This window comes from Chelonia mydas, chromosome 7 (genome assembly GCF_015237465.2).
Source record: "Chelonia mydas isolate rCheMyd1 chromosome 7, rCheMyd1.pri.v2, whole genome shotgun sequence".
Classification (NCBI taxonomy): domain Eukaryota; kingdom Metazoa; phylum Chordata; order Testudines; family Cheloniidae; genus Chelonia; species Chelonia mydas.
The window spans coordinates 5,180,623-5,202,008 of record NC_057853.1 but is presented as its reverse complement, the minus strand read 5'-3'; the positions used below and the strand labels follow the sequence as shown (position 1 = coordinate 5,202,008).

Sequence of the window (21,386 nt, the reverse complement as noted above, 5' to 3'; positions counted from 1 at the left end):
AACGGGGAAACCCATTATAATACAGTTCTTTGCTATTAAAGTTTAACACATTGCTGGAGGGCTTATTTCTCTTCCTTTATTTGCAAAGGCTGCTCGTCAATGGAGCTGAGGATGCAGGGTACTAACTCGTCACTTGGTGAATTTAGCCCTTTTCTGCCCATGTGCACATTATCTACAAACAGATTGAGGTTTTTACTAATTGGCTCACAGTTTGAAGTAGCCATGTTCACAAATTCCAGCCTGTGGAATACCCTCAAACTGTCCACTGAGAGTATTCAATAGACAAGCTGGTCAAAGTCACGTGGTGTTGTTTCCGTCCCTCACTTGGATGACCTACATTTATAAATTGCTTCCCCTGGAAATGAATTTTGTTTCACAGATAAGCCAATCTCGGCTCTGGGCCTGAAAACTTTTCACAAAAAATCGTATAAACAGAACTTCTTCTTTCAGCAACACTCATAAAAAGAGGACCCAATGTGGTCAAAGTGTATGTCTACTAAGGCCTTGTCTACACTACACAATTTTGTCAACAAGTCAGCTTTCATCGACAAAACAGTGGAGGTGTACACACTGAAATGCAGAGTCATGAAATTGAAAAGAAAGCCATCTCCTGGCTCCCCAGCCAGGTTCCCGGCTTGGGCTGGTGCCCAGACTCCCTGCTCCCCGGTGGGAACCATGCTGCCCCCTGGGGTCCCGGCTCCCCGCTCCAGGTCAGCCAACCAGACTCTGGGCACGGATCTCTGTGCCGGAGACAAGAAGCCCCAGGCAGCTTCCCACTCCCCCACTGCCAGCTGGGAGCAGGAAGGCGAGAAGCCCTGGGGGGGGGCTAGCTGGGCTCCTGGTGGGGATCTGCGTTGAACTGAGGGGACTCCCAGTCCCCCCCACTGCCCTCTTCATTCGGTGGAAGCACTCCTGGTGAGGACACACACCACCGACAGGAGGGTAGTGTGGACATCAGCCACTGCAGTAATTAATGCGGTCGCTGTAAGTCGACCTAACATAGGTCGATTTAAGACTGTAGTGTAGAAATAGCCATAGAAGTCTCCAAAACATTCATGAATAGTTTCTCTGTATGCACCTATCTCTAGTCATCAGTTTGAAAGGTCATTTTGTGCTACATTCAATGCTTGGCAGAGTATCTTCTGCACCTTAAGAACCATTCACACTCAAATGCATCCCCGCTTCTTTATGCAAGATTAGCATAAAATACTGTTCTAACACACTAAGTGACACTGCATGTATCAGCTCGCTGAGATCAAAGAGACACAGCAGCAAAGAATTTAATTAAAATGTTAAAATTAAGCAGGAAGGCGCCTATTGTTTAATCTGTTAGCAGGCATCTTATTTGAAAGTGGGATCGAAATTCAAGTCATATGCTCTTGCCCTCCTTGTAGATGATAATCATGAGGGTTTTGCTGGATTTATCAGAAGCTGGATTTAAAAAACACACATTTGCCTTTGATTTTGGAGGGATATATTCAAATTACAGGCCCCAAATACTGATTGTGGAAACTGCCTAATTTTAAAACACTTTTCATTCATTAATAAATATTTATATGGTAGCAGCAGCCAAAGCCTCCAAGGAAGATCAAGGTCCCATTGTACAGGGTCCTGTACAAACACAGAAGCAGTCCCTGATGCAGAGCGTTTGCCGTCTCAAACATGGGGCTGTGACCTTACTGAATCTAACTCTCCCCCACAATCTGAGGTGTAGTTCCCTCAGGATTGTACCCGCCCCCCGCAATCTGTCGTTGACATGAACATCCTCCCCTGGTGGTTCTGTACAGTCCAAACTTCTAACCACATACCACTCTTGCTCTGGGCTGGGGTGTGGTGGTTGAATACCCGTTCAGATTCAACACTAGTTCACTGCCAGAGTAAACGTGATTTTTTTCCTTTTAATCTCTACCTAAACACCCAGCTAAATGCAGGAAGTGTTATCCCTCAAGGCAGGATATTTCTCTTCTTTTGCCCAACACAGAAGATGTGTCCTCAGCTGTATAATTCCTCATGACCCGGGGCCCCATCCTACTAGAATCAAAGGACTCACTGGTTTGGGGGTGAGCTTCATTGTGGGCACCCACTCAGCACTCAAAGAACTGCCTAGAGCCTTCCACAAACAAGACCCCAGTACAGACTGTGCATGTGTGGGGTCAAGGTTCCCTTCACAAGTTGCTCTTGCTTCGAGAATGGGGGGGGGGGGGGGGGGGGCGGGGGGGAGGTCAAGGCTCCCTTCACAAGTCGCTCTTGCTTGCACCCCGGATGAGTTTATGCCAGCTGTCGGAAAGCGGAACTATTTCTTCACTTAGACGTTTGAATGACCGTGATCAAATCACTTTCACACATTACAGCCCCGGCCCTGAACAGCCATTACTGTCACATCAGAGCCTTATCCAGAATTTTGTACCACCCTACGTCCAGTGCAGAGTTTCATTAAAGTGAACACTAAGACAAAGGCAAAAGAACAACAGGAACCATCGTGCTGCTGGTGAAGAGGAGAATAAATCCTGGTGGAGAGTTATATGGATTTATGGTGGACGCAAACTACATCTAATGGCTTTAACTGGCTGAAGATGAACTACAAAGCTAAAAAAAAAAAAAGTGTGTTTGTGCTCTTGTTGTGTTTATTAATGATGCAGGGTCCACTAGACACTTCCCTACTCTGCCAGTGACCTACTGTGTGATCTTGGGCTAGTCACTTGTGTCTCTATCATTCAGTTTCCCCAGCTGCATAATGGGGACAATAGAGAGATAAGGTGGGAGAGGTAATCTATTTTACTGGACCAACTTCTCTTGGGGAGACAAGTTTTCGAGCTTACAAACAGCTCTTCTTCAGACAAGCTCAAAAGCTTGTGTCTCTCACCAACAGAAGTTGATCTAGTAAAAGATATCACCTCACCCACCTTGTCTAGTACCCTGGGACCAATATGGCTACCACAGCACAGCGGACAACAACGGGGATAATGCTACCTTCTGCCCTTTGTGAAGCGTTTTAAAAATCCAAGGATGAATAAAGCACTATATAAAAGCCCTTGTAACCAACATGTCAAAGTGAGTCACATCCCCCTTCAGTGCCCAACGCACAGATGATGCGTGTGTTATAACCCCCACATACAGAGCCTGCTTCTGACACTCTAGCTGCAGAGGCTGATGCGTGTTGCTGCAGAGGGCCCTGGGTCAATCCCTGGGCATGGATAACAAGGCGTCTGTCACGCACAAACTTCAACTTTTTTATTTCGTAATTTTATTTTCTTCATTTTTTTAATATTAAAAACATCGAACCTTGATTTCCATGTTTTATTTTTGCAAGAGGATGCTTTGGCAGTAGGAGGGACTAGGACAACATAAAGTAACTTCTCCAAACTGACAGGGGAGGTTAAACCAGCACCTTCAGTACCAGAAGCATGAGCCTCTACCACTTGAGCTAAAGAACAAACTCCCTGCAGTAGAAGCACGAGCAGACTCATAGACCTCTGCTGTGAACTAGCCAATATAGTGGACAGAAAGAAACCCACATTCTTTCAGTGCAACACCACAATATGACACCACAGACTGAAGCCTGAGCCACAACTTTCCCAGTCCTCCTCCGAGAGCAGAGAAGACTGTTTGGAGCCCATTGTTTTGAATGTGTATTTTAATTAGAAACCTCATCGCCTCCAATTTCCAAACAGTTGGGAGAAAAACTCTCTCCGAAAGACTCAGAATCCCGCAGGCTCATTTGGGGGCTGAGAGCAGTGGCTCCTTCAGTTTCAATCCAGACAGATAAAACCATCCCACTCCATTTCTTCTGTGCTCTAGTGAAAACAAGGAAGTCGGGACTTAATATTGCAGCTATTTCTAAGGCTAAACACAAGGAGAAAATAAACTTTGGAACAAAACGTTTGAGTCCAACTTTATGCACTGTAAAGGAGCGGAAAAGGGCACACTAAAAATGTTCATTTGCTGTTGACCTTTCAGCCAAGGAGCTTTAAACCTGTCACACGCAGGGGAGAAAAAAGCATAATATTTAGTGCCTGCTGCTAGAACAACAGCTGCTTCTGACCACCCGACTTTTATTCCACGCCCCATGCTCCGCTACTCCTGAGAAATGTCAGACCAGGAGGGGCGGGGCTCTGAGGCCAGCGGTCCTGGAAACACTATGTTTGTTGGCCGTATAGGAACGTAAAACACAAGGTGTTTCCTGGAGTATTACAACTTGGACTCTGAGCATGTGCATCATTAGCAGGGACAATAATAGGTGCCGTGTGTCAGCCATGAGCCATCTACAATCACAAGAAAATAACAGCAGTGAAGACTGCCTTATTGGTTTTTCAGGAGCCATAACACAAGCTAATTAACTCGTGGACTGGCAAGGAAGATTAATACACTTCTATGCTATTTATTTTGAGTTCCAGCGAGCTACATACTATGGGCCTGGATTCCGTCAGGGGAACATCTGGATGCAGATTCCCCAAAGCCCACCTCAAGCCAGGAATGCAGTGGCTCAGGTTGCTCATCCCTCTCTCTCTCCAGGCATTACGAGAATGCCCAATAAAGAGAGATACCTGAATAGAGGTCAATAGTTAGGCAATAGATAAGGTGCCAGCAGAAGGCACTCAAGAACATTGAGTGCACAGCGTTTTACATATAGCTGTTAATACCTGGCTCAAAGCTGACTGAGCCCGGAAAGGAAGAGACAAGGTGAAGGCGTCTGGCAAGTCTTCTGATACAGCATGTTTCCCAACTAGCTTTCCACAGTACACGGCAAATCCTGCTGCATCCCAGTTCAGAGATGCTGTTCCCATGAACTCTCCTACATCCGGGGTGTGACTCAGGAACTACATGCTTGCCTAACTCCTTACGGCAATAAAAAGAGATGATGGAAACAATCAATATGTAACAAACACATACAGTCAAATCCCACTCAGATATCCAATTGCTGCACAGCAATATAAGAAGATCTGAGCTTCGGTTTATAATTTCAAACCACAGAAACGTAGATTTGCATCATCCAAGGAATTTCACATTAAGGCAAAGCATTAACATTAGCAGAAAAGGAGGCTAAAACGCCACTAGAATATAACCAATATTTTTTTAAAAAATTCAAAACTCCACTGGAGTGCCACTGTAGATCTTCCTCTCAGGTATAAAAGATCTCAAGGATTTTAGACAGGATTCCTCTCTTGATGAAATTCTGCGGGAATTTTCTCTCTCAATACTTTGCTTTCATGTATTTCTAAAGGAATATTCTACTTGAACGTCTGCAGCGCTTTCTGGTATTTCTCATGGAATAAAGATCGAGTTGACAGGCCAGCAGTGTCGCAAGGCAATCAGATCCGATTTATTTCTAATGTTGGTTCTGGACGTGTACACTTCCTGTCTTCTGAAACGGCCTGAACCTAATGAGAGCTTTATGTTCCACAGATTTCTGCTCCCGCACCTTGGTCTAATGCTCCAGGTTAAATACCATGTCATTCAAGAGATATGGGGCCTGAGTCCCCTTTCACATACACTTAGGGTGACCAGATGTCCCTTTTTTAAAGGGACAGTCCCGTTTTGGGGGACTTTTTGTTATATAGGCACCTGTTACTCCCCACCCTCTGTTCTGTTTTTTCACAGTTGCTATCTGGTCACCCTACATACACTGGACATTACACCACTGACTTACACCTGTATAGCATAAGCACCGTCTCACGTACTTGGTGGACTTGCTAGACTTCAGTTTGTTTAATATGGTACCTAGGACAGCACGGACTCTGAAGGATGTAAGCATGCAACTATTTAACTCTGTCTTGGAAAGCTACGCGCATTAGTGCGCATGGACCTCCAAGCACACGCTCAAGCTGAGCTTTGCACACGCACCTGTAATCCATGTGCCTAATAGAGAGAATTGTCTCTAAGAGACCCATTGTGGGGAGGCAGGAGTGAGTTGCGTCTGGGTCATTGTTGCTAGGCAGATTTAGCACGCCACATCCAGAAGCTTCTGGATTTGGGTGTGGTAGTTTTGGGTCTGCTCCAATAGGTTCGCTGGTGCCGGGGTCAGACTCAGTGAGAGCAAACAGCCAGGGCAGCTGCTTTGCAGAAGGCCATGTGCCCTGTGTGAGTTGGAAGAAGCTGAGCCCAGGAGCAGGAAGCAGGCTGTTGTCCCTAACCCTGAAGCATTTTGCGGCAGGGTTTTCTTTAAATCTATACACTTAACTGAGCAGTTGGTTAATCCGTCAGCTGACTGGCTAGCAGTGATTTCAGCAGAGGAAGAGTCTGCCTGGATTCCATGAAGATTCCTACAGGCAAGTGGAGGGAAGATGTTCTTTTAAACTCAGCAGACTGTACAGATTTGGTGGCCAAAGACTCTAACTGAGACTTAGATGAACTAGCCCTAAGCTTTTGGGAACTCTCCGTTTCTTCTCACTGTGTTTCTGTGGGGACTGAACTGTTCAGATTTTAATTTGTTTTCTTTATTTATGTTTATGTATAACTGTGAAGATAATGTGTGTGGATTATAAAATAGCTATGTTATGCTGTGAAAATTAGATTATTAATTTGTTTATCATAAGACTTTATAAAGTTATTTAATTGAATTCATTTCTTTCATTCCTTTTGGGACTTGAATGTGGGGAGACTGACCCTGTGCAATCCTTGCTGAAAATCCTTAAGAGCCTGAACTCTGGGTCTCCAGCTACTTTTCTATGGGAGTTGGGGGTTTTAGGCATCGGCGAAGGGCGATGAAGCGAACTCTAGCCCACCCAAAGGTTACTAGCTAGGATTAGGAAAGTAATGCATGCACACAAATCAGACACTCGGTTGTGCGTGCACAGTTACTAATGATCTGCTAACGAAGAAACAGCTAACGAAGAAATAAATAGTTCTTTATTTATACTGTGTGGTACTTCTTTGGGAAAACTTCCTTAAGTGAATGTATCCTATTGCCAAACTTATTACAATACAATATTTTGCATCACAATTAGAGCCACTGAAAAATCCATAATTATATACGCACTCTAAGCACCTGCTCAAAGGGGGTGGGGGGAAGGTTCCAGTCATTCTGATTAAGAAAGTAAAATCTTCTAAATGTGAAAAAGCTTCTTCTGACGAAATGGTGCCCAAAACAGCCATAAGAGTAAATAATGCAGAGTAAATAAAGCAACAATTTACAGTTTGCCAAAGTTCAGCACTCTGCCAAATAAAACCACGCTGTCACGACCTTAGCAACTACGTCACGTTTTGCAGTACATATGCCATTCTGAACAAGACACCTTAGAAGCAGCACATCCACACAGCATGTTGTGTGATCTTTTGTACTTTTTACAGTAATTTTAGAGACACTATCGGAAGATTTAAATATATGAGTTATATGCACTCTTGTTTCGAAGTTATGAGACTGACCAAACAGAAAGGTGGCTATGCGCTATTTTACGTATTGTTTTACAGTCCTGTTACGATGTTTAACGGCCTCTGATACAAAAGGGGAAAGACTGAATTTGCATGTGTGTGGAACTGAATGTTAGGATGCCCACAGTACTTTACCTGGGACAGTATCGCATGCTTTCTGTACCACCCCGTGATTGCTTCAGCAAAAAGGGACTAGAGAGTTCCTTTCTCTAGGACAGATGTACATACAGAGGCTGGGAGAATTGATACCTTCTCTTTGGATTGCTAGGCAACTCACTACACAAAAAACGTTAACGTAACCAGAGTTACCACGGCCTTCAAGTCAGGGATCCAGAACTCAGGTTTCAAATCGTAACAGTAGCAGCTTGCTCACTGAGCGAAGCTTCTCTGGCGTCCCACCCTTCCCCAGCCCTTTGTGCAGGATCTGCACCCACAGATGTCAATTTGTAAGGCTTTTTACCCAGTGGCTGAAATCATGCAGACGTCAATGTATAGGAAAGAAATGGCTGAAGCATCTCCCCGATACAAATTGGCAAGAATACTTCTGATACACATTACTGTAGTGTGTCTAATGACACAGTTCTCCGCCCCCATGCCTCTTCATTGAAAGTCAAATCATTTTTGCTCTTCCCTTCACAGACTCTTGACTTGCATATATAATAAACATTTAGCATTAATCAGTCTCTCTCCCCAGCCCCTATTTTGAGTGCTTAGAACGTTCACACACACATGGTGATAATACCAGCTTTTCTTCCGTCACATAGAAGCCTCACCAAAAACCGATCTCACCCGTTTCAATGACAAATGCCTACCAAAGCAAACAGGGACCACATAACTCCAAAGAGTTTCCTATTTTGTGCAGCAGTGTTTCATGGCTCTGTGGTTATCGCACTTACTGAGATGTGGGAGACTCAGATGAGTGTTACAACCCTCTGCCCCAAATACACTTCATCCTGGACCTGAGAAACTTTCTTAATGGAAGATTCATCAAACCTGATATGCCCCCTCGAAAAATTCATAACCAGCTCTATTTATAAAGTTATTAGGAGTCACAGGGGGCATTATTATAGATGATCTGGTTAGTTCTGTCATTAAAGGCAGGGAGTTAGCTATTCAAAGAAATGCTTATTATCAGCTGCAATGCATTTTGTTTTAGATGCAGAGCATATCACTGGTAAAGGATGATCTTTCCTAGTCTTTATTTGATTATTTCCTTACATATGGTTGCTGCCTACAGGTTATATCCACAAAAGGAAAAAGGAATGTAGCTAACTCTAGCAGACTGTTTGTCTCGGTCCTCCCATTATACGTTTTTCTGTTGGACGCTGAGAGTCATATTTTGACTCTCTGATGAACACTATCAAAAACAGTTCCAAAGACTTTGTATTTCAAGACAGAAAGCAGTAAACAACTGTGCTCTCCATTGATGAAAGCACTTTAAGTTCCCATCTCAAGACAGATGAAATAATATAGCAAATACTGAAGGGAAAAGGCATCTGTATCCAGAGAATTTTAATTTAGCCTCTAAGGTGCTACAAATACTCCTCGTTGTTTTTAATTTTAAAGTTACTGAAGGAATTAAATCAATACTGATCCCACTGTCTCTTGTCAGCCGTACTTTTGTGTTTAATTTAATTAATTGATTAAATGCTAAAAGACAACCACTCAGACCAGAAATCACATGCCTCCAATTTATGTTCAAGTCATCAAAAAAAAAAAAAAAAACCATTTGAAATCCATAAAACCTATTTTGTCCAGGCTCACTTTGTAACACTAACTTTCAGATGAGAAAAAAATAGCACAGCTCTTATTGGCAAGATCTGAGTAAAGTCCAACTTCTTCCCTTCAAGTTAATACACAGAGTTAGACTACGTTAACATGTGCAGTACTGCCAGCCCCACACATTCAAACATTGTGAGATTATCATAGAAAAGAGATTATATCACTAATGGATTTGCAGTTTTTATTTGTCTTCCAGTGTTTGAACCTTGAGAGTTTGCATCTTCAAGTTTTTCTCTGCCACCATGAAGGCTAGAAATGTACTATTTTTTTAAAGTGAAAGCTGAGTGTCTCATGTAATCACATGACTCCAGGCGCTGAGGCTTTAAGAAAAGCACTAAATATCCAGAGAGTTGGTAACCCTGCATGTGTTCTTACTGCTTTTACCTCCTTTACCCCAATCCTATCTATGGACTGTAACAACAACTTGTTCCATCTTGTCTTAAATTAGATTATGAGCTCTTCATAGTATAGGTCAGGGGTTCTCAAACTGGGGTCGGGGTCATGAGGTTATTACATGGGGGGTCACGAGCTGTCAGCCTCCACCCCAAACCCCGCTTTGCCTCCAGCGTTTATAATGGAGTTAAATATATAAAAATGTGTTTTTAATTTATAAGGGGGGTTGCACTCAGAGGCTTGCTATGTGAAAGGGGTCAGCAGTACAAAAGTTTGAGAACCACTGGTATAGGTGGTCTTTTAATGTACTTTGACACCACCTAGCATAATAGGGTCCCGATTTTAAATGGAGAACCCGGCTACTGGCCCCTCTCAAATAATAAAAATAATACATGTGGAAGAGTTTCTACCCGCAGGCCACTGGGATCCTGGTTTGAGCTTCGGGTGAAGCTGTATGCAAGAGTTACAGTGCCAATTATCAGGACAATCGGGCTCAGTTCACAGCTCTACCAGTGGCTCACCGTGTGACCTTTGTCAAGTCATTTAAGCACGCTATGAGAGAACCCTTAGTACATTTTTTAATGCTTTACAGTCAACATGACATTATGCCATGCTGCCTATAAGCAATCAACCAGGTAATGATGCTTAGTCAGAGCGACTCATGTGACACTTACATAATTATATTAAAGTACTGTACATGGTTTCATAGTCACTTTTAAAACGGAACAATGTAACACTGGCAAACCAGGTGCCAGCTTATGCCAAGGCCCCTGTGCCTCACCTGGATACTGACAAACACATAGCTGGAATGGGTCTGGCTCTCCCAGGTATAGGTATTGTTAAAACAGGTATTAGAATTATAAAAATGTGCTCATTCTTTAGACTTGATTGAATGTTTGTAAATTGCTGCCCACATTAATCTCACTTATGACATCTGTATCCCACGTTACCAGGTAATAGCTGAGCATTTGCATTGTCAGCCTCCGTGACTGGGCAAATCACTAGACCGCAAAGGGGCATGAATGAGTGTGAAATGCTGGCTTCCAACAGAAGGCATTAGGTCCTGCCCGACACAGAAGACCCATCAACACCAGACAAACTATTGCCGAATATCAGAGGACAAAAGACTTTGCTGATTGTTCTTTCTCCCTGAGTGCCCCCCCCCCCCCACGAAGAGGAGAGGTCCAAGTGGATTCTTCCCATCCGCTAAGTTTGCAACGCAAAACCGAAGGAGGGAAGGAATAAAAAGCCCTAACAAGGAGGAACTGTATCTCTATACTGCATGGACTCTCAAGGGCAAGATTTTCTAGGCCTAAACAAGAGATCCTCAGTGTTAAGCCTGGGGTAGCCCTAGGACATAGAGTTTGCTTATTATACAAGCTTCTATTACCTTTTGAAACTTAAAACTGTAACTCATGTGTGTGTGCATGTTTACCTGCTTTAACCTTTAAAAAATTCTTACTTCCTTTTCCTAGTTAAGGGATCTTTAGATAGATTATGATAGGATTTGCTACAGGCATCATCTTTGGTGTGAGGTCTAAGGAGCAACTGCCCTGGGTAAGTGACTGGTCCTTTGGGACTGGGAGCACCCTGAATAGTATCGTGACTTTTGGTGGAAGGGACCAGCTCTCAGAGAGACAAGCTTACCTGGGTAGCAAGATAGACCGGAGTACCCCAGGGGGCTGTCTGTGACTCCACATTAAGGCTGTTATAGTGTGTGAGAGATTTACACTTGATAATTGGTTGGTGAAATCTAAGTGTAGAACTCACAACCAGTTTAGTGTTTGCACCCTGCTTCTTATTACTCATGCTTTTGAGCCACTAAAGGACAGCTTGACACATGTTCTAGTGCATCCCTCTCCCTGACCCTGTCAGATCTGTGGGGAAGGGGCCACAGCTTCACAACCTCTAGTCAGGGCCTAATTCATAACGGAGTATCTGGCTGCTAGTGTAGTGTAAGCATCACCAGGCAGACAACAAGGCTACGTTAAAACCTCTGCTCTAAATGCATAAGGGTCAAATATCCCTCTTCTGGCCCTGACTAGGGATGGATTTAGGGGCAGACGACTGCTATTTTTGTTGTTAGCGACAAAAGGGAAAATAGAATGTTTGAAATAACATGTTTCCGGTATTCCATATGCGGATTCGTTTGTCTCTAACCTCCTAGAATGTTCTGGACCTTTATAGAATCTTGTGAAACCTTCCAGACTTTGAGAACTACATTTTCCCTGAGCCTCCAATGTTGTCAGCCAGGCCCTCCCGGGTATTTAAGGCAAATGGCGTCACCAATCAGTCAGTGAGATATAAGAACGAAGTGATGTGAGAGCCCAGCTGCGATATTATGAACCTTGTTTTATTGTGTAATTGTGAAAGTCTACTTGTGTTTTAAGACTTGAAGAGTGTGAGTAGCTACTAATAAAGGACATATTTAATGAGACGCCAGAGATCTCTATCGAACCCCTATCTATGCAACACTATAAAAGAAATACCGTTACTTCTTGGCATGAATAAATACAGATTAACAGATCCTAGCGTGCAAATGTATGGTCTTATATGACAGTGATAAATCATACATGTAAAAATCATGCAAAGTCGTGAAATGGGCTACAAATGCAATAAAAAGATAAGGTATTCAGAAGTTTAACAAATGGGCGGTGGGGGGCTGAAGATGCTCCTCACTTGGTATGCCATTTGGCCTGGCCCCAACCCTGGCAAATCCCTGCATCCATGTGTAGCCCTGCTGACCTCAACAATTCTGTGCTGCGGTCCATCTGACACAGTTCCCATTACAGGCCCTCCATCTGTAAGTTCCCCATTTGCACGATCAGGTGGTTGGATATCTTCCTTATTGGAGGGCAGAAATCAAACTCGCACAGGGAAATGTGAAGGATGGCTTGAGGCTGCTTTAAAAACTATGGGTCTGTAATACAGTCTGTAGAATAACTTGCTATCCAGAAATGTCTTAATTAAAACAGATGCTAACCTTTACCTCATGATCCAAAATATCCAGGATGACATGTTTTTCTAGGCCCATCTCTCCTGATGGCTTTTCAGGACACACTTGGTAGCATTCAGCTTTGATGTCCTTTCATATATCAAGCAAAACAATCTGACTAAAACACTCTATGGGTCAGCTGACTAACAGCATTGAGCAGGGCTTAAATTCTCAGAGTATTCCCCCCCCCCCCCCCCCGCATTCCTCCTGCCCCCAGCATGCTATAAAACTCCACAGGGGTTGAAAATATTTACCGGCACTCCGCTCTGGACAGCTTCAGCTGAATTTACGTCTTGTCACTGAGACAAAAGCAAGGCTGTTGCTACCAGTCTGTCAAGAGCTTTAACTTTGTATCACAGACCTATGTAATGTTTGCAAGGCATAATCAAAAGACTACAGAGTCAAGGCAAATGGGACTTGTGACAGACTGATAGAAGCAGCCTTGCCCTGGCTCTGCATGCTGACCAATGGAGTGCTGAAGATGACTTGGGAATTGGAATGCACAATTCCCACTAGAAATTGGGCAGGTTGGATGTCCAATTGCCCTGTACAGCTTTGCAAATCTCAGCCACATATAATAAAGATGCTCATATATAATGAAAAAAGAAAAGGAGTACTTGTGGCACCTTAGAGACTAACCAGTTTATTTGAGCATGAGCTTTCATGAGCTACAGCTCACTTAGCATCCGATGAAGTGAGCTGTAGCTCATGAAGCTCATGCTCAAATAAACTGGTTAGTCTCTAAGGTGCCACAAGTACTCCTTTTCTTTTTACGAATACAGACTAACACGGCTGTTACTCTGAAACCTGTCATATATAATGATTATCTAAACTCATAAATCCTGTACTTCATTTTAAAGATCTCAGGTTCACTAAGCATTTTAATGTCCAAATGCCAATTGTCTCATCCAAAACACCTAGTGATCATTTTTCAGAACATTACAGTGCGGGCAGATTAAAATACCCATTCTGATTTACATTGCAGGGTTTTCTGTCACTAAGTAACAGGCTGTAAAAATACCAATTAATTAACCATCGATGTAACCCTACCAGTAACAATGTTGGGAGGTGGGTTTACACGCTGAGCACTTTTGAAAATCTGGCCTTATGATTTGTCCTTTAGTGTAAATGACTTAGTCCCTCCCTGGTAAAAACAGCACCTGCTTACTCTAGGGGAGTATCGACACTAGGCTTTTTCTGTCAAAAATGGCCCCACTGTTGCCACCATATGAGTGTAGAAAGGGCTCCAGGTAGCCAGGTGCTGTCTATATCCTGTTCAGATCAGGAAGGTACTTAGCACCTTCTCTACATTAGGGCTCTTACTGGGGAAGCTGAACTGGTGGGAAAACTCAGAAATAAGCCTAGTGTAGACAAGGCTAACATGACACTTGATTCTCCAGACTTGAGTTTACGACGTCGGCTTTAAAAACAACAATATAAATGTGAAAAGAAAAGGAGTACTTGTGGCACCTTAGAGACTAACAAATTTATTTGAGCCCAAGGCAATCATAGCACCCTGGGCTCCTAAACCTGAAGCAATTTCACTGTTTGGGTGTAGATATTCAAAATGATACTTTGACTCATACTGTTTTTTATAGATAGAATTATAAAAAAGTCAAGAAGTTACTTCACGTTTGAGGGTGAACTTTTGCATGCGCTGTAGCAAATGACAGAGAAAAAGCAGAAATCTGTCAAGTCTTGGCTAACATTAAGCAGTACTTTGGAAAAACCTTGTTTTTACAAATAATTCTGCCTACAATAATGCCATATATTTTTGTGTATATACACATGCACCATATATATGGGTGTGAGCATATATGTGTCTATATCTATATTGAGAGAAAATTCTGCTTTTCCTTGCCTCCTAACTTGTTTGTTGTTGGCAGAAACACATGTACGAGAGCTATTTCTCAGCTGACTGGCAATGCTCTGTTTGTGACATCGCAACTGGCTGCTGAGGCTTGCAATGAGAGAAATAAGCTGCAGAAACAGATGAATCCTTAAGAAACAAATATCCTCTTTTCATGCAAATGTTTCTAACAACAACAGACAAGGGAAGAAAGAACAACAGACAGAACTGCTTTTAGAGAAGTCTTTCCAACATTTTGACACTGGCTCAAAAAAGTGAAATATATAAAATCCAGACAGTGCAACTCTTAATTGTCTTACTACCCAAAGAATTATATATCTGTCAATGTTATATGTTATAACATTACTGTTCTGTACCGGCAGTAATATCCACATCCATTGCTTAATAGTTAAAGTCTCTTGCAAACCTCTTTTGTCATCTTTCTTTTATTGGACCTAAATCAATTTAGTCTCTAAATCTCCTGAATCCATAATTTTGCTTGAAATGAGATTACAAAGCAGCTGATGATGTACATGAGAAATATAAATAAAAATATATTACACACAGACTTGCATCGCTATCCAGAGAAATCAGCCCTTTTTAAAATGCCTCCTTTTACAGCATTATCTCTTTAGATGTTTGGTGCTGATCAAAAGATGATACTGGAAAACAGAGAGAAACCACACATCAGTACACTTTGGGTAAGTTTCTCCTGCATCAGTCTGCTACCGCTCTGCTTTTCAAGGTCTGCGTCTTCTCCTTAGAAAAGATTGGCATGTAAGCTGAATTTTGCCCAGCTGTGTGGTGTTTTTTTGATGTGGACATAGTTTCACGGATGTGACTCTAAACCCATTCCACCAGTGACCTAGATTTATAAATATTTTTGCTTACTTCTCCAGTGGTGATGGGGCTGTAGGTTTGCTAGCCCTTCCAAAAGCTCTGTGGCAATCACTATTTATAATAAATATAGTTACTGATTATCATGAATTTAGCCTATAAACTGTTCTCTCTAGGGGCCTAACTGACAGCAATGAAAGGCTGTGACTGCAAAATGTGAGACTGGACTACATTTAAAATGTGCTCATTTGAACTTCTGACTGCTGTATCTGGCACAGAAAAACAGAGAGGCCTGTTTCTAAATATCAAGGGTGTTTAATTCCCTCTGTCTGCCGTAAGATCAAGACAAAGTCATCCCAGTAAATAAACATAACACCTTGTGTTTCTACAGCACTGTCCACACTGAAGGATTCCCAAAGCTCTTTATGAACAGATAGACAGGATTGACTTCCTATTTCAGTGTGTTATTCTTTCCTTTATCATCTTTGTTGTAATAATCAAACCCCTTCCCCAGAATGCAGACGCTTCTGAGATGAAACATGGCAGCTGCTCAATATCCCACAGTAACACCACACGATCAGTAAAAGCAGGAAGCGAAGAACACCATTTCTCCACAGAAAAATCATATATACAAATGCAATTTCTGGCTCGAGTGGGACATATTTAGGCGGGAGGGGGAGGGAGTTTGGTACCTTTTTTTGCTTCTTTATGATATATAAAGAGCTTTTCCCCACCTCGGTATGTTTCCTACTACCCTTTCACTTTAGAAACTGAAACCTTGTCTCTCCTGGAACACTCCTTCTGGCTGGAAAACTAGTGGGATTATGACATCACAAAAGAGGAACAAATGACAGGGGGAGTGATTTGCTAGTCAGGCTGCTTACAATTCTGTTTTCAGAATATTTCTTTAAATAAACACACACCTACTTGGCTAATCTGAGCAACATTTTGGGAGAAAAGGATGTTTGTGGCTAAGATTCCCAGTGCCTGTTCAATTCAATGGTGAGAAAGCTCAGCGCACACAAAGATATCTGATTCAGCAAAATCAGGAAAGAACAGACTTGACATTTCTTAATATTGCTAAGGTTAAAAAAACCAACACAATCAGGAAAAAGCTATGAGTTTTGTGGTTGCTGAGAAAAAGTTTAGGCCTACTTTACACGTCATAAAGGAGCAAAAAGGCGGCATCAGAAAATTCTTTCAATTTTCTTTTGAAATCTTTTTTAAAAATACCTTAAAGTTCAATTTATTGCATTAAAATTCCACTATCAATTCTCCAACACACAACACTGGATAGGCCTCCTTAAAGTTTATGACTATAAAGTCCTGAAAAACTCATCACTACCAATATGAGCAGCTTTGATGAATTCCACTGTGGTCAGCACTTTTTGCATAAAACAAAAATCACTCACACGCCATTCAACATCCAAAATGAAACAGCTGTAAATCCAGCAATTAGCGCTGTACTTTGACTGTTCTGATCAAGTGCTGCTGTGGAATTTGAGAGCTGCCACAGAATCTGCAGGAGTGCTTGGTTTTAAAATTAAAGTGCTTAACAAATGAATGTTCAGAAGAGGTGGGGAATGAAAGAGAGTGCAGACGCACTAGGAGAGCAGGGAGAAAGGACTGCAAGGGGAGATGAAGAGAGGAGCGAAAAGATTGCGGGGGGGGGGAGGCAAACTGGGAAAAGCAGAAAAACGGATCATATGAAAGGTATTTAAAATCATCCACACTCTTTTAAACATCAGATACTGAACAGCTCTTTTAGTTTCACATACATCTATTTAGAATGAACAATTATTTCCCAACCCCTCTGACATGTTAGCAAAAGATTACAGTTTGCCCACTCTCTCAATGCATAAAGCTCCCTTTAATCCAGTGTACTTCAATGGAGTCAAGAGATGTCTCTCTATAACACTCATATGCTGGCAAGAACACAGGATACTGGGCAAAGAGTTCCACACCCTTGTTTTGCATGTCACCCGTGACCACAAGAGCTTGCTGTCATATGTTAGTGCTGGCTGGTTTGCCCTAGAGAATGAAGTCCACTCTTTAGTCATAGCACAAATTCAGCACTGAGCGCAGCAGTGCAGGCTTCCACTCACTGCCCGAAGAACCTAATGGATGGAGAGGAACCATCTCGTGAAACTGGGAGGCCCAGTTTCTAGACCGAGGTGGTCCTTGCTTGGGATCTGTACCGAGACCGCCAAGAAAGGGGGGCAAGTTTTATGATGTGGACACTTGTCCATAAGGAACTGGACTAAGAGCCCCAACTCATTTCCCACAGGCCTCCAGACAGCCAGCAGAGGAGGGTCATTTTGGTCAATAGCACAAGGGAAGCTGTAAGTTGTACACATAACTTAGATACCAATGTTTCCAGTTCACAACTACAGTCAGCTTTTAAAATAAGTCGTAATGATTGAAAGCACCAAAAGCTTCCCATTGTTTATCCCCTGGCTGGCCTAAATTATCCATATAAAAAATGGGGTCAGGAGTGACATTATAACAGGGACACACAACCGCCCATTACATGTAATACCCATTCGGCAAGAGAAAACACCCTCTCCTTAAAAATTTCACAGGTGCCCAGGCCCTGCTAACAAACTGATGCAGGCAGGACTCCCTGACGCTGCCATACAAAACCTGATGTTCCAGTTCCCCAGAATCCAGAAGCACTAATGCTTAGCATGGCTGTTACAGACACATACATACAAGAGCAGAGCGCCTCTTGAGAATCATTGCAAAGAATGTCCCCAAGCAGCACAGAGCAATATGAATACGTATTCTTACAGCACATTGAAATGCTGGGCTCAGAAACACTATGTCGAATTTGCAATTTGAATATAAAAATGCATGAAACAGCAAAATATACCTCTTCAAAGGAGATCAATATATCCCACTACATGTTAATCTACACACACATGTATAACACACAAACATACATGTATCTGACATTTACCAGCCACTCAGCGTTAGGCGAATGTGATTAATCCTACATGACATGCTCTGAACTTTCCCTTCAGACAGCCTCTCCTCCTCCTTCAGACCTACTGGCAGTGGCTGTCATTTGACCTGCAGATTTCACTCTGAATAACGATCAGAGAAACAGTGGCCACTAACCCATTATTTGCCTCCTTTGCAGCTCAGCCCAGAGACAAATTTGCTAAATGTACAGTAAAGATTTTTTTTAATGGAGAATGGAAAAAAACAACACAATTCTCCCTCCCCTTCTATTTGTGTGCAAGAATCTGAGGGGGCAGGGAAGGGGACGACAGCCAAAGAGCCGAGCCAAACGGGAGGGTGCTAGAATCCAAAGAACTTTGCAGCTAGGGTGACGGGGGAAGCTAGCTGGGATGGTGGGAGCTACCCCAGCCCAGCCCCTATTTCCTTTCCCCCTTGCTGTCTCCCCCTCATTTCCAAGTCTCCTTTGTCCATCGCTACCCGTTTCCTTAGCTCGCTGCGAGGGGGAACATGTGCACGCAGCCGCCTGTTCTGTGTTTACACTTTTGGAAAGTCTCTGCCTCCACCCTCCCACTCCAGCATGGCTGGAGGAGGCGATCCAGGCTGTGCCCCCCCAGAGACAGAAGAGCTTCGGCGCATACACACCGAGCACTGCGCCTTCAACATGGCCAGGAGTCCACCAGGAACTGGAGGAACACGACAGCACTCGGCGTGCCAGGGTCGGAGCTAGCTGATGAGCACCAAGCCCACCACCAAGGCACGTCTCTCCCTCCCCAAGCCCCGGGGAAACGGGGAGACTGCGCGGCGGGGGCTCCTCCAGCAGGGGACCGGCCCCCGGCACACGAACCGGCACCAGCGCCGGCAAACGCCTCGCCCGCTCCAGACCGCCCCATGCACTTGGGAGCCAGCTGCAGCCCCCAGCCCCACTGCAAGCCCCTCGCCCAACCAGGGCGCATCCTCTGCCCTGCGCGGCGCGCCCCAGCCAGCTCCTCCGACTCACCCATTCCAGCACCCGCAGGAAAGCCAGCGGCTCCTTCACCGCCCGGAAGGTGCCCGTGGAGGCGAGCTAGGGAGAAAGCAAACACAAGACGGGATCATGGAGCAGCCCGAGAGCCAGCCCCGGCCCGGGCCCTTGCCCCAAGCCGCCTCTCCCCGTACCTGGTTCACCGCCTCCATCACTGCTCCGAAGCCGCTGCCCCCGACGCCCAAAAGTTCACTGCCCTCCCCGGCTAGCGCCTCAAAGCGCCCGGGCGCCGCTGCGCGCAGAGGCCGCTTGGAGACGCGGTGCCTGCGCCGCTGCGCGCCCGGAGAAGCCACCCAGGAGCCGGGGCTGGAGCCGGGCGCTGCGCTCCCTCCACACGGGCACGCCGGGCTGTGGCACACGCCAGCCGAGCGCGCTGGGCGGAGGCAAGGGAGGGGCTGGCCGGGCGCCTCTGCCCCGCCTTCCCGGGCATGGGCGCGCTGGGCTGGGGAGGCCGGGGCGCGCCCCGGGGCCCGCGCGGGGAGCCGGCGGGGAGGCGAGCAGCTAAGGAGGGGCGCTGCCCGGGAGGGGCTGGGGTGTCAGTGGGCCTGGGGCTCAGAGGGGGAAGGAGCCGAGCTGAGGAGCCGGGGAGGGAGGCTGTCCGGTTACAGAGCCTGCAGCAGGGTGGAGGGAAAGGCCCCCGCAGGGCTGAGAGGGGCTAAGGGGAGCACGAAGGGATGGGGTGCAGGGGACCAGCTGATGGCTTAGGGCACACGATGGAGTTGGGAAGCCGGCGAACGTGCCGGTGGCTCTGACCCGGGGAGTTCCAAGCGGATGGCGAGGCGCAGCCCCGTTCCCGGGGACCTAGAGGGCAGCTGCATTGATGCCGACAGGGCTCTGGAGCTTTGAGACGTTTGTGAGGCTCCTTTTCAACCCAAAAAACCCAATCGCAAACTGACCCGTCTATTAAGCCCCCCGGGTTTGCTAAAGAGACACGGAACACCTGGTCCCCGATCCTGCAAACACACAGCGGGCTTAGTCCCCGGAGTTCAACGGCCTCACAGAACACCATTCTCCCGCCCTAGAACTGGCTGAAAAATTATTTAAAAAATGGTTTTAAAATTAAAAATATTTTCACAAAAACATGTTGAGGGATTATTTTAGCTGTCCAGTTTTTGTGTGTTTGGGCGTGTGTCAGAACAACCCTCCCATTTTTAAAATTTGTTTCTCCAATTGTTTTTCTCCTCCCTCAGTCCCCCCCCCCCCATCACTGGACATGCATTTTTACTTGCAAAAGGAGAAAAGGTGAAGGGAGGGGAAGGTAAAAGGAGGAGGCGGCTGAAGGGGAAAAGGAGAGAAAAAGCAAAGTGAAAACAACCCCTGTCAGTGAGTTTTGTCAGAAAATCTGAAAATTATTTCTCTGCGTAGAAAAAAATTCAAGAAAAAACATTCCCAGATCTTCGCATCTTTCCACCAGTTCTAGCCATCGGTGTTAAAAATCTGCAACACACAATCTGACATTTAAAAAGTGAGATGCAAGATAATTCCCCACCCTAGAGCACATTCTACATTAGACCCCGTGAAACAAATTTATGTGGCAACCGAATTGTTATGCCATCCTACCAGTTGCAGAGACCCACACTGACATTTTTGTAACATTTTCTTGACAGCAGAACAATGGGTTTGGCATCATTTCCTAACATAGCCTTAATAATATATCATTGCCATAGCCTGGCATTGAGAGCATTTCCCGTTTGTCTTTCCTCCTTTACATCACCCTCTCACGCTGACAGAGTTTCATTTCCTTTCGACATGAAAACATCACAGTGGGATCTTTGTGATGGAATTATGTCCTGCTAAAGTGAAGGATAAAGAGAAGGTGGGGCAGGGTGGGGGCGAAGCATCTTATTACATAACAACTGCATGTGCTCTGCAGCTAGCATTTCCAGGTTTAGGCCCCAATCCAGGAAACATTTATGCACATGCTTTATTTAACTACCACAAATTGTCTCAGTAGGAATGCTGGTATAGTTAAGCACATTCAGTGTCTGGGCCTCCATCTGGGCCTTAAGTACATTTCCAAGCATTTTCATTTTTTAAATACCTGAAGCTGTTACTCCACATAAGGAGCTAATCATAATCAAAAGTTTAAATCAGTAATTTGGTTAGCCTTTTCCAGTCAAGAGCTGTAAAAAACAAATAAATACAGAAACTGCATTAAAAACATGGTTTTAGAAAGT

At 44.4% G+C, this 21,386-nt stretch overlaps 1 protein-coding gene across 2 annotated transcripts in view; it reads right to left on the bottom strand.

Moving 5' to 3' along the window:
- Nucleotides 1–19,645, bottom strand: part of SYNPR (synaptoporin) — a 175,261-nt gene extending 155,616 nt beyond the window's left edge. The window contains exons 1-2 of one of the 2 annotated variants that reach the window (XM_037905526.2): nt 19,344–19,645; nt 19,186–19,251 (exon numbers count right to left, since the gene is read on the bottom strand). In XM_037905526.2, the coding sequence (XP_037761454.1) occupies nt 19,186–19,251; nt 19,344–19,361 (84 nt within the window). In that variant the 5' untranslated portion in view covers nt 19,362–19,645. The remainder of the gene's footprint in view (nt 1–19,185; nt 19,252–19,343) is intronic. The other variant, XM_043551779.1, reaches the window with a different exon arrangement.
- Between the last annotated feature and the right edge of the window lie 1,741 nt (nt 19,646–21,386).